Source organism: Phaseolus vulgaris, chromosome 1, assembly GCF_051622355.1.
Source record: "Phaseolus vulgaris cultivar YP4 chromosome 1, ASM5162235v1, whole genome shotgun sequence".
In the NCBI taxonomy this organism is placed as follows: domain Eukaryota; kingdom Viridiplantae; phylum Streptophyta; class Magnoliopsida; order Fabales; family Fabaceae; genus Phaseolus; species Phaseolus vulgaris.
The window spans coordinates 4199503-4212958 of NC_143498.1; the positions used below are offsets into that span (position 1 = coordinate 4199503).

The 13456-nt window shown below is 34.4% G+C and overlaps 2 protein-coding genes across 4 annotated transcripts; one reads left to right on the top strand and one right to left on the bottom strand.

Annotated features, from left to right (window-relative positions):
- The first annotated feature begins 984 nt into the window (after nt 1–984).
- LOC137816594 (hyperosmolality-gated Ca2+ permeable channel 2.1) lies at nt 985–11153 on the top strand. 3 transcript variants are annotated; one of them, XR_011081834.2, is made up of 13 exons: nt 985–1530; nt 2766–3124; nt 3362–3508; nt 3916–3979; nt 4077–4286; nt 4767–4952; nt 7225–7523; nt 8092–8368; nt 8639–8917; nt 9863–10096; nt 10183–10363; nt 10649–10737; nt 10919–11153. XR_011081834.2 is itself a non-coding variant. In XM_068619792.1 (12 exons), exons 2-12 carry the CDS (start codon nt 2847–2849, stop codon nt 11017–11019), a joined length of 2256 nt encoding a protein of 751 aa, XP_068475893.1. In that variant the 5' UTR covers nt 985–1530; nt 2766–2846; the 3' UTR covers nt 11020–11153. The 3 variants fall into 3 exon arrangements, 1 of the variants encoding a protein (XP_068475893.1); XR_011081835.2 differs by having other exon boundaries at nt 10652–10737; XM_068619792.1 differs by lacking the exon at nt 10649–10737.
- Nucleotides 11154–11342: 189 nt separating this feature from the next.
- Nucleotides 11343–13236, bottom strand: LOC137816596 (uncharacterized). The gene is made up of 3 exons (XM_068619793.2): nt 13094–13236; nt 11902–12324; nt 11343–11777 (listed from the first exon to the last, which is right to left on the bottom strand). Exons 1-3 carry the CDS (start codon nt 13193–13195, stop codon nt 11565–11567), a joined length of 738 nt encoding a protein of 245 aa, XP_068475894.1. The 5' UTR covers nt 13196–13236; the 3' UTR covers nt 11343–11564.
- Between the last annotated feature and the right edge of the window lie 220 nt (nt 13237–13456).

Here is a 13456-nt window from a genome sequence, read left to right on the forward strand (position 1 = left end):
AATAAAAAGGTTTTTGTTGAACAACCATTATTCCCACATAAAAAGGTCTAAAGACACATAAAATAAGGGTCCTCAAATTTCCCTCAAAATTTTTAAATGCAAAGTAGATAATTCTTATCCAAGTTATGAAATGTGTACAATCCAACTTACTCTAATTTTTTTTTATTAAAATGTGTATTACGAATACTATATTATATTATAAAGTGAACTTTAAGCTTGACTCAACCTCATTAAATCAGTTCGTGGGGTGAGGTTTGCACCCACTTATATATAATGAAATATTTTTATCTCTAGTCGATGTGAGATCTTCAACACACCTCTCTCACGTCCAGAGTGACAGCTCGTGCGTGAGACAACATATTATGGATGTCTGAAAGCGGGTGGCACGATAGGTCCAACAACCACTCGTTAGGATAGGTTTTAAATGACCCTGATATCATATTACGAAGTGAACTTTAAACCTAACTCAATCTCATAAAACCAACTCATGAGATGAGGTTTGCACCCACTTATATATAATGAACTGTCCTCATCTCTAATCGATATGAGATATCCAACCATTTGAACTCATCGTAAAGAGATAATTTTTAATAAAATAGAATAATAATTTTTGTGTTCCATGATTTTATGAATAGTTTAGGAATGTGGAGAGCCACCGAATTCTTAAGGTGGGGGGAAAGAGTTCTAAACGAACACGAAAGCCCATCTCCTCTAATTTGTTCACTAGTGGGCCCACTGGAAGCGTTTATGACCGACCAACATGTGTTTTGAGCCCACAACTTAGCCATTAAAAATAAAAAGCACTACGCTACGAGAAGGAACAACATTTTTAACCAAGGCCAGAAGCAAGAAGCCAATAGCATCATCAAGATCCACGTGGCAGATCAGTGATCGCGCGGGTGTATCGTCGTGTCGTGGTTTGCGATTCATCGAATAGAAAACGTTCTTCTCTGTAGCATGTTCGAGTGGGTTAGTTACACACTCGCGTCACGCACTTGGGGTTGGCATCTTGGTGTCCGCCACGTGGCGAAGCCGTTACTCCCGCTTTCGAATTTCATTCTTTTTTATCTATCACAATCATTACAATACGCTTCCCAAACGCGATTTCGTAACGTGGCTTTTTCTGATTATTACGTCTGCGCATTAAGCTATTTACGTGTTGGGTGGCTGCTCAGGAAAAATAGAGAGAGAGAAGGAACCAATTATGCACTGAAAAGCAAAAAAGGAAGGGAAGAGAAAAAGAATAAAAGAAAAACAAACAAACACTCCCCCAAAACTCAGGGATTCATTTTTGTTCGTTGCCTTGGAATCAAACCCTTTGTTATATTATTGTAAACGTGCGTTCTTGTGAACTGGAAGCAAAAGCAAGGCTCGCGGCATTGCTCTGCGAGTTTTGACTTTTAAGCGTCCCCTAACCTTCTTCATCTTCTTCATTTTGCTTCAGCATTTTCTCGATTCTTCTATTATTCCACCGCTGTGCGTCGCTGTTTGATCTTCGTTGACGAATTGCTAATGCGCATCGCTTTGCTGGTACATTATGTCTCTTCCTTCTTCGGATTCAGATTCGGTTTCGGAATGTTGCTTCCTTCTAGAATCGTTTCGATTTATTCTCTTTCACCGATTCATTTAGAGTTAACCGTTTTCGTTTTTTTTTTTGTTGCTATGGATTTTTGTTTGATTCAGAGTTTTTTTTTGTGCCTGTTGTGTTTGGTTTGAAAGTTGTATTGGCTTTGAATCTGTTTTGGCGATGTGTGTGAAATTGTGAATCTAGTATTGTTGGTTAGACGGATAATAACTGTAGGATTTGAAGTTTGTTTTATTTTACTAGTTAGCGAAACTGATAGTGATTTAGTGAACTGGTTTTGCTTCTTCTCTTTTTTTTTTCTCTGGCTTTTACACCCTGCGTTTTAGTTTGTTTACTATTCATTTTTATCTCCTCTAGCATGGGAACTAAGTATGGTTTTGCGAATTTGATATCAGATAAACTAATTAAGTAGTAAAATTGAGCATTCAGAAGTGTGTTTGAGATAAAATATTTTGTGAATTGGTCTGATTTAGTTTTAATTGTTAGAAATGACTTATTCTCCTCCTCTTTTGTTGCTAAGTCGAGTACTTATTGTAAGTACGGGTAATTAAGTAAAATAACTGATATAATATCAATTCAAATTGTTTGTATTGTGCATTTGTTTTCTGAAGAACAATGGAATTTTATTTGTAAATAAATTCAATAATATGAGTTGCAATTTTTAGTGATTCTAAAGGCAACTTTTAAATGACCTTTTTGTTAGTTTCTGTTGTTAAGTTGGAAAAGGTATTGAGATGTTTATGAAGCTTCACTCTAAGTTTGCTCTTCTCAAATCCTTCGTAAATTGCAAACGGATAAGGTTATGGAGGTTGAATGTCATTCAGCACTAGTTCGTATTATTGTTATTTTTAATTGTTCCCTCTCAAAGAGCAAGTAATGTGCCAAGATAGTAGAGTGTTGTCTAAATAAATAATTCTTGCTTGCGGTTATTTAAGGTTCACTTCTGAGAGTGAGTCTGTTTCGATAGAACTTTCAATTCAAATGGTTTATCCTTTTTTTTTTCATTTCGATCTTTTGTGTCTATGTACTGTTGCATATTGTGGAATAGTGAAAATCTCATAGTTATAGACAGATATCATTAACAAATTAATAAAAGAGATCTTTCAATTTTGCATTGTTGATCCTGCTCAAAGAAATTCATTTCTTACCGAGACAATGGTTGGAATATATAATATTTCAGGTGATAGGAATGATTTGGATTTCTAAAGTCTTTCTTACGGGGTAACGAGATGCGTCTAGTTTTGAAGTACAGTGAGCAGGGATGGACATCGCTGCTCTTTTAACTTCTGCTGGAATTAATATTGCTGTGTGTGTGGTGCTCTTTTCATTTTATTCTGTATTAAGAAAACAACCCAGCAATGTTAACGTGTACTTTGGAAGGAGAATAGCCTCTCAGCATTCAAGACGCATTGATCTCTGCTTGGAAAGATTTGTTCCCTCCCCTAGCTGGATCTTGAAAGCATGGGAAACGTCTGAGGATGAGATACTAGCTATTGGTGGCTTGGATGCTGTGGTTTTTGTGAGGATGCTTGTGTTCAGGTTGTTCAGTCCTTCTAAGATTCGAATAGCTTTATTTGTGTGCCTTATATTATTTTGATGAACGTTGTGATAGCGTGAATTGTTTTATTATTTCTTAATTTTTTAATCTGAAATCTACCAAATTCCAACATACCAATTACATTGAAAAGTGTATCAAGTGAAAAATGAAGTCTAAAGGAATTAGATTGTCCATTTCTGTAACTTTACTAACTGTAATGTTGCCATTGTCTTCTACAGTATTCGAATATTTTCCATTGCTGCTGTCATCTGCATTACTCTAGTTCTTCCTGTAAATTATTTTGGTACGGACAGAACGCATACGATTATACCCTTTGAGTCGCTGGAAGTATTTACCATTGAGAATGTCAAAGAAGGTTCAACGTGGTAAGACTTAAGAGTTATATATTACTTCTCAATTAAAGTGTTAATTATGTTAATTCAATTCGAATGGCTAATAATGCATACAAGTTGAGAAATACAATGGAGAATATATATTAAGTTACTTGAAGTTTCATAAGCAGTAATGAACTACGCCCTCAGAATAATGTGGATTTGCATTCTCATTAGACTTTTCCTCCTCATAGATGAATAAACTAAACTTTTCTTTATTGGGAAGTTTATTTGTATTGTTTTTTTCTCCAAAAACAAAAACATGAAGTGTGTGCAAGAATATTATGTTTTTTTTTTTCCTTTTTAAGATGTTTATAAAGTGGTAATTAACGACTTTATGCAGAAATGCACCCCCAAACCGGTTACTTATATACTGTTTTTATTCTTTTGCATGTTTTCAGGCTTTGGGTTCATTGTCTTGCGCTATACATCATAACATTCTCGGCTTGTACTCTTCTATACTTTGTAAGGATCTAAATTTATCTACAGGATAAACACCTCTACCTTTTTTAGTTTTACTTTCCCATTTCTTAAATACTGATTTGTCAGTATTTATGTTTAGGAATATAAGAGAATTACTAATTTGAGGCTACTGCATATTGTTGGATCACCTCCAAATCCAAGTCATTTCACAATTCTTGTCCGATCTGTTCCCTGGTCTTCTGAAGAATCATACTGTGAAACCGTGAAAAACTTCTTTTCACATTACCATGCATCAGTATATTTGTCACACCAAATGATTTATAAGTCTGGTACAGTTCAAAAACTGAAGGTGGGCTTCCTAACTCCTTTAAATATTTTCGATGTCATTTGAGCTTCATACCAATTTTAAATTTATGTAAAGTTTATTGCTTAGATTTCCATCACTTTGTGAAGTCATAACTGTCAATACGTTTTTTCCAGTAGTTTATCTGTTTAGGATGATATTTGGTTCCAGGGTACAGAGAACCTATGAAAATTAGTATCTACGTTTCATTCATGATCTATGAAAATTAATGTTAGGCTTTAAAGGGATAAGGAAAAAGTACGTGTAACCAAAAATAAGATGTTAAGATGATGTGTGGTTGGTCACACAAGAAAACACAAGATATGTTTTATTTAGGGAGATATGGTTGTGAAATTCAAGTATTAAAGTTTGTTGTTATTATTTTATTTTATGATATTTAGCGTCATTTTTTTCAAAAATATAAACTTGTAGTACTCTTGTTGACAGAACAACTATTTATACTTTATTCTAATCTTCTTCCCTCAGGATGATGCTGAACATGTCTGTAAGGTACTTAAAAATGCTTCACTGGAAAAGACTTGTAAGCCTAGTTTTAGGCATTGTTGTTCTGGAGCAGGAGGAACAAATTCTTTCAAGAAGATTTCTAATGAAATGGATATTGTTGATGGTAGAATGGGCAATAGTGACATGCATTTAGAAACAACAACGAAGGTAATTTTTTTGGCTGGACTGGTTTATATACTTATGACAGAATGCAAACTTTGTTTTTCATTATTTGACGTCGAAATGCCATGTTTGGAAATTGACAATGTGATCAAGATCCATTAACATAGTTGTATGAATATCAGTCATTACTATAATTCTTTATTTTTTCTTTTTTGTTTTCAATGATAAAACGTAATTATATTTATTAAAAGAAAAGAAAGAATAGGGTAAATCCCTTGTGTATATTGAACACATAAGGTTATGCTTATATAGAAAAAGAACCATATGGGCTAAGCCCATAAAATAGAAATATCTAACAATATCTATAATATCTCATAATATTAACCTTCTCCCTCAAGCTGGTGCACATAAATCATGTACCTTGCTTGTTACAAATGTAATCAATCCTAAGCTCTCGTAAGGGTTTAATAAAAATATTTGCTAATTAATTATTTGAATTAACAAAGTCAGTCTTGACTCTCGATATAATCTCTTCTCGAATGAAATGACAATCAATCTCAATATGTTTGGTCTTTTCATGAAAAACTGGTTTTGAGTTAATATGAGGAGCAACCTGATTATCACATATAAGTGTCATTTAAGTGACCACTCCAAATTGTCATTCTTTAAGTAACTGTTTAAGTCAAATAAACTCATAAGTAGCCGAGGTCATAGCTCTATATTATGCTTTTGCACTAGATCTCGCCACAACACTTTGTTTCTTGCCCTTCCAAGAGATAAAAATTATCACCAATAGAGACACAATAACCTAAAGTTGATCTTCTATCAGATGGAGATCCTGAGATCCTGCCCAATCAACATTTGAATAACAAACGACTTTAGTATGGTTATTATGACCATATAACAAACATTTTCCAGGAGAGCCTTTAATGTACTTCAGTATACAAATGACTGCATTCCTATGGTTTTCACATGGAAAATTAAGAAATTGACTCACCACACTGACTGCAAAGGAAATATCAGGACGAGTAACAGTGAGATAGTTCAATTATCTAACTAATCTTCTGTACTTCTCAGAATCTGAAAGAGGCTCCCCTAATTGGGTAGAAGTTTGACATTGGGATCCATGGGAGTATCAAAAAATTTTGAATTCATCCTGATTTGATTCCTTATCAATTCTATGCTAGTGATGGTCATGCTGAATGACAGTTTCATTCCTTTGGAGGACATTGTCAATGTGGGTCTTAAGGGATTCTAAAGCTGATGGGTCCATCTCCGTGTCTGATGTTGACGCAGCTGTTAGGCTTCTGGTGATACCATAGGAGTTGTGGTCCAGGAAGAGTTTTACCAGGATCTCACAGTGGGCACCGAATGTTCTTACCAAAGATGAGTTGGAATCATTTGAGGTGGATGTTTGAGCCATGTGAACGAACAAACTTCTATTCTAAGGGTTGTCGAACTTTATGATTGAAAACCAAGTGGTGGTCCACCGGTGCTTAAGTCAGTGAGAGTTTAAGAATGAGGAAGTAATGAAAATATATAGTGAGTCAAGAATACTCCTGAGGTGATATTTATAGGCTTTTGGCCCTGGAACTTATCTTAGTAACCGCGACCCTTATTGGATATTAAGCCGATTTTCATGTAGACACGAAATGATTACTTTCCAGTATTAGTGAGATAAGTGGCAACTACAGGTGGTTAATTCCCACTATTGCGGGTGAATCTTTATTGCTCAATGCTTTTCGGTATTGGGTAGTACATTCATGTTTCTTTTCTAAATGATTCCTTCGTGAATGATTGCGCTACAGACACCATTCATGTTGCTACTTAATAGCTGGAAAAATTAAAATTTTGGGAAGAACAAGTGATACTTACTAGGTCAATTGATGTTTTCCAAAATCAGGAGACATGAAGTGGTACATGCCTACATGGTGAAAAATATCTGAAATGTTGGTTTTTTGGGGTTGAAAGTTCACTTTATATTGTGGATTGATTTGTGACTCTTTCAATCTTATTATTTTGATTTTGAATTTATCTCAAATTTAATTTCTTGGGAGATTCAAAATATGTGTGATGTTTCCTACTTGTGTGTTAGCCTCATATGAAGCAGTTGCAGTTGAAAAAAATTCGGTCGTCTCATAATTATTGTTCGGTTCTTCTGTTACATTATTATCATTGTTTGTTATTTTAAGTGATGAATTCCATGCTATTGTTTTTTGTTTTCATTTTGTTGCTGTAGAAGTATTTCAGGTTGTCATATGTCAACAAAGTTTTTGTGTCCACTAGTTTGTGATTCATGTTTGGATCTTTGATACAGGAATGTGCCTCTGCTTTTGTGTTCTTTAAAAGTCGGTATGCTGCTCTTATGGCTGCCAAGGTACTGCAGACACCAAATCCTATGTTATGGGTGACAGATGTAGCTCCTGAACCGCATGACATTTATTGGTCCAACATTTGCATACCATATAGGCAACTTTGGATCCGTAAGATAGCTACACTTGTGGCCACTATTGCCTTCATGCTTGTGTTCCTTATCCCTGTTACATTTGTACAAGGATTGACTCAACTAGAGAAACTTCAGAAAATGTTCCCTTTTCTGAGAGGGATACTTAAAGAGTAAGATGTTGCTGCATCTATAAAGTGAATAATATCATGGAATTCCATATCTTAGAACCACTAATTTTCTTTTTTCTTTATTATGCATCATACTGCTTTAATTTACTTGATGAATGTACAACTTCATTTTAATAAGAAATAAAAAATTTAGTAATAAAAAATACAAAAAAGAATTTGATAGAAATATCTGCACTTTAGGAACAAGTAGCCTCTCAACTAGTAAATTATGTTGAGATATGTAACCACTTGAGGGGTCAATTATTCATAAACTAAGTATTTTTTTCGAAAAATGAAAACTGTTTGGAATTCCACCAAGCTTTCAAATACGATATTTTATCAGGGTTTAGCCTTTAGGTTATTATCATGTCAGCTGCTTGTTTGGAGTGATAGTGTAAGTTATTCTGGTCATTGATTATTTTGTATTTACATATGCCATGCTTCCTTTTCAAAATTGAAATGATCACAAACTAGTATAGTGAGAATTACATGGAATATGAAATTGTTGGTATTTATTTATTGTCTAAAATGCTATGAAGTTCAATGTAAATTGACTCTTTTTTTTTTGTAGGAAATTTGTGAATCAGGTGGTGACTGGCTACCTACCAAGCGTGATATTGGTTTTATTTTTGTGCGCAGTTCCACCTGTGATGATGATATTTTCTTCTATGGAGGGTTCTATTTCTCGTAGTGAAAGGAAGAAGAGTGCATGTTGTAAAGTCTTGTACTTCACAATTTGGAACGTGTTTTTTGTTAATGTATTTACTGGTTCTGTTATCAGTCAGCTCTCAGTTTTTTCTAGCGTAACTGATCTGCCTGCCCAACTTGCCAAGGCAGTGCCAGCGCAGGTGATATATCTTATTTCCTACAAAAATAGTGTGATTTTTAATCTTTCAACCTTTAGTCAGACTTATTCTCATGATATTTTAGAGTATTGTTATATTGTATTTGAAATTATTTGTATGCATTTGGGTATATATTAGGGGGATTTGAGCTACGCTGAATAGCGTATACACTTGTTAACTCGATTCGCTTTCTACCCATTTTTGGAAGTGATAAATTAGTAACTCCTCTGTAGTTAGTGACTCAGTTTGTTTCGACCTTTTCATGGTGTACAGGCTACTTTCTTCACAACTTACGTTTTATCGTCTGGTTGGGCTAGTTTGGCATTTGAAGTTATGCAAGTTTTCCCTCTTCTATGCAATATTTTCCAGAGATTCATACTCAGACTTAAGGAAGATGCACTGGATAGCAGCCTAACTTTTCCGTACCATACAGAAGTTCCAAGAGTAATATTGTTTGGATTCCTCGGCTTCACTTGTTCTATTCTGGCACCCCTGATGTTGCCCTTCTTGTTGATCTACTTTTTCCTTGCTTACCTTGTTTACCGAAACCAGGTTAGTAGTAGATGTACATCTATCACGTGTTCGTCTTGTCTTTTGCCATTATGGAGTTGATTGCATTTAATTATTTGCTTTGCATAAAAACTCAATTAATTGGAACGTTTTTAGTTTTATTTTTCTTGTATTTATTTTACGTTTTATCTAATAAGCTTAGCCGTACATAATTACTAAATTTGAGTAGTGACTGTTTCCTAACAATTTATATGATTTGAGTGATTAGTTATTGGAGAATAGGTGAGAAGTTAATTGGTTGCAACAGAGATTTTATTGTTGTTTTGTTTCGAGGAAAAACAGAGGGGGCGAGGGTCTACTTAGTCCGGATTCTCATATGAAACAATTATAATAAAAAGGAATTGACTAAGGAAGCCGAGAATTATAATAACTTGATGCTCGTATGAGATCTTATTAGTAAAAGATTTGTCTCTTGAATGAAGAGATAAGACCGAACGATGTTAATTATATTAAGAATTTTTATCATGACATTATTTGCATGTAAAATTAAAAAATAATTTACTTAATTGTAGCATGTTTTTTTTTTTAAAAAAAAAACATATAAACGTGATTTAACTATCGATATTTATATTTCTCATTTTTTTAAAAACAAGAAATGTTCTATTGTGTGTGATACTCAAATCCTCCTAGTTTCGTCAATTTTTTAGCTACTTGTGTAACCCTACATCTTTACATTCAACTGTATTTAATTTGTTTCTAAGATGCTAACCAAAATAAATAGTGCAGTTCAATTTATGACGTCAAATTATGCTTATTTTACGTTCCGATTAATGAGAAATGATAGAATGGAATGGAATGTGAAGAAATGGTATATAGGTCATTCCATTTCATCCTCTCCCTTTCTTCCCGTCAAACACTTTCAGTGGTTCCTTGATTTTTTTTTAACCAGCACAAAAACCTTCTATTAAACATAACTTTTCTGTTCAGATCATCAACGTGTACATTACAAAATATGATGGTGGGGGACAATACTGGCCTATTGCTCACAACACCACGGTGTTTTCGTTGTTATTTTCTCAACTTATCGCGCTGGGGGTGTTTGGACTTAAACGCTCATCAGTTGCATCTGGATTCACCATTCCGTTGTTGATTGGTACGCTTCTGTTTCATCAGTATTGTAGGCAACGGTTTCTCCCAATATTCAAGAGCAATTCAGCACAGGTAAAACTCCCATTCTCCCTGCCCCAGTCATCACGATCGCCCTTGTCTTTCAATCAACGCTTTTGAATTAATTAGGCTTTCTTTAGACTGCAATTGACATGGATCTGAGAGATGAGCACTGCGGGAGGATGGAAGAGATTCATGAGCATTTACGTTTAGCCTACAACCAGCCCAGATTAATAGACGATGCCTCCACTCCACCCCAATCCGTCAAACATCACGAGGACATGGACAGTGGTCAATCTTCATCAGAAGATATGGAGAAAGGTTTGCTTTATTAAGAGTAAATTATATTTAGATACCTCAAATTGCAAACCATGTTCCTCATCTTGGGAATCTATGTGTTAACTGTTTTAGAAACATTGACATTCCTTTTTCCTATACATTGACATTCATTGTTAAAAAAACTTTACATTGTGTACTTCCATTAGGAGTAAATGTTATAAACAAGATCATGTGCAATCTAAAAAACTCGTGGAATGTCAGTGTAATCTACTGATGTTATGAATTCCCTTTTTGAATGATGTTTATTAACTTAACTTTTCTTGGTAGAAGGGAAATAAAGTGGAAAGGAAAGAAATAGATGGAAAATAAAATGAGTTCATTTGATAGAGAAGAAATAAAAAAGCAGACAAATATAGGTGAGATTAACTCATTATATTTCCTCTATTTCTTATCCATTTCCATTAACCTATTTACTTTTTATCTATTTCTTTTAGCTATCTTCAAATCAAAACACTTATATTTTTACTTTATTTCTTAATTTTGTCCTTCCGATTTGTTTCTTACAATTCCTTTTCTGACTGTTTGTTTTTCACTCAGGCAATGAACTTATTAAAAAAGATAGACGACGCCCCGTTCAACCCGTTCAACGCTCACTGAGTTTGAATTCGGATAAATCTGTACTTGGTTTAAAGCTATAAGTACTCCCAAAATGCTGTACATTGTACAAGAAATTTCATGACGCGCACTAAAGGTGCCCCTCCATGAACAATTATTCAAATCATAGATGAAGATGAGAGTCCCTTGATATATATATAAATATATTGTTCATTAATTTTTTTGTTGTAAATAGAATTCTTTTAAAATGAGTTCAATTAAATGTAAGTAATGTAATAATACAACAATATAATCAAAAGTGAAGTAAATTTTAGGAATCTGTGAAATTTAGATACAGAACATGGATATATCTTAAGGATTTAATTTGTATTAAGAAAAGGGCTTCAAAATTATATTAGAATTAGTCTCATGCGAAATTTGTGCGCCTATTTTATTGATAGATTAATTTGTGAATAAAAAAATCGTGGATAAATGGTAATGAACTATAACTCCCCTCTGCCTGTAGCATTACACTACTTGGTATGAAGAACAGCAGAAACAAAAAAAAACTGGAGTTTGCACGTAGAAAAGGAAAACCCAATGTCCCAATCTGTAGATGTGCCAGTTACTTAATTTTTTCATCCATCTATCACGAAGTTTCCAAATTAGAGAAGTTACTCGTTTCTTGTTGGTTCTTTGCATCTTCAATCAAATTTCTCCAATGCCACAAAACCTGCATCAGTCCCCCACTTGCGACATGCAATAGAAACACACGAGGTAGTGTTGCAAACCATGAGGACATAATCTTGACGAACACAAAAATAAAGTACATTCCCAGAAGATGCCATTTCAAAAGCTTCTCCTGTCAAGTATCCATGAGCAAACGCATCAAAACCAAGCTCATTAGAAGATTGTGAGAAACAAGGAAACAAATCAACTGAGCATACAACTGATGATGAAAAATACACAACAAATTCAAAATATACCTCCGATCTAAGAAACAATTCTTGTGATATCTCCTTCACGAAATCAGCCACAAGACAGCCAGCAAAGAGGCCAACAGGAATTACGAGTTCACGGTTTATGGACAAAGTATATACAACGTCTGATACAAAACTAAAAATTAAAAACAAAACAAGAGACCATTTCACTGCCTCTTGTGCTAGATTAAGCAGTCTCTCTAGAAGTATATGCTCAGCTTTTTTCCAAGGAAATTCTTGAACCAATTCTGGCATTGTTTCTTTGAGTTTCTCCCTCATGATTCCAATCTTCATCTTAACCTCATTGGGTTCATTATGGTCTGCCATCGATACTTTCAATGATCTGGTTCGAGTATAACTTCTTCGACGGGGAAGGTATATTTCTGAACATCTGTGGAATTGGCAGGGTTGGCATTGAAACAGCTTTACCTAAACAAAAGAAGGGAAACTAATTCTTACAAATGAAGGAAAATTTCAGACACTTACGTTATATCATAATTCATAAATTTTTGGGACTGCAACTTCAGTGGAATGCTTCCCACATAAAAATGGAAGGCCACTCATGAATCGTGACAAATATAGCACATACATTTTTACAGGGACAAGAACCAGTTTTGAATAAATATTGAGGAACCTAGAACAAACACATTTTACCCTTCAAAAATCTTTGGTATCAAAATTAAACGCTTAACAAATTCCATCACGTTTCAGTTAAATTTATTCATCATATCAATGCAGAACCCATTATTCACCTTAATCCAAATCTGAACAGTTTCTCATCCCTTTATAGTTTCTATTTCACTATTTCTTTCCCTTCTGTTATGTCCACATTCTTCCTCTGAATGAAACCAATTTTCTACCGAGCAAAACTCAGTATCTCTCTAGAATCAAAATTTTCAGCCTTAGAAAATCTTTGTCCTAATTTCTCTTTCTAGAATAGTAGTTCTGAAACACAGTGCCAAAAAAAAAAAATCTGTTCAATCACATTCAAATAGATAGCACACAAATTTCCTTATACACAAAGAACATCACAACGCAACGAACTAAAGGTGACTTCATCACAACCGCGTGGATCATTTCTATCGAATTGGGAATAAAAAAGAAATTGAACATTGATTGATATTGAAGACATAATTTAATGTAATTTACACATGAGACGATGTTTTAGTTGAAATCAAGGACTGCAATAAAAGCATACCCGAAACATTGGAGTTGAAGGAACTGCAAGCGAAGGCAAAATCGCCATGCTTCTCTGCTTCAGCTGCAACCCAATCCAGTCCCCTGCAATGCAATAATTCATCAACCTTTCGTGTGTCTCTAGGGTTTTGCGTTCAGAGAGGTTTGGGCCTAGCCCAACATATTTGTTGCAAGGCCCATCTTCGGGCCCGTAATTAAACTTGGCTCTTGCGCCTCTTTTCCTTTACCTCTCCTGCTTCTTTTGTTTTTGAGAAATTACTTAAAAATGAATGATGAATAGTTTTACACTTCATCACAAATAATCGTTAATTAAACTTTTAAAATATTGTTATTAACTCTCATTATGCATTGAAGTGTCCTTCAT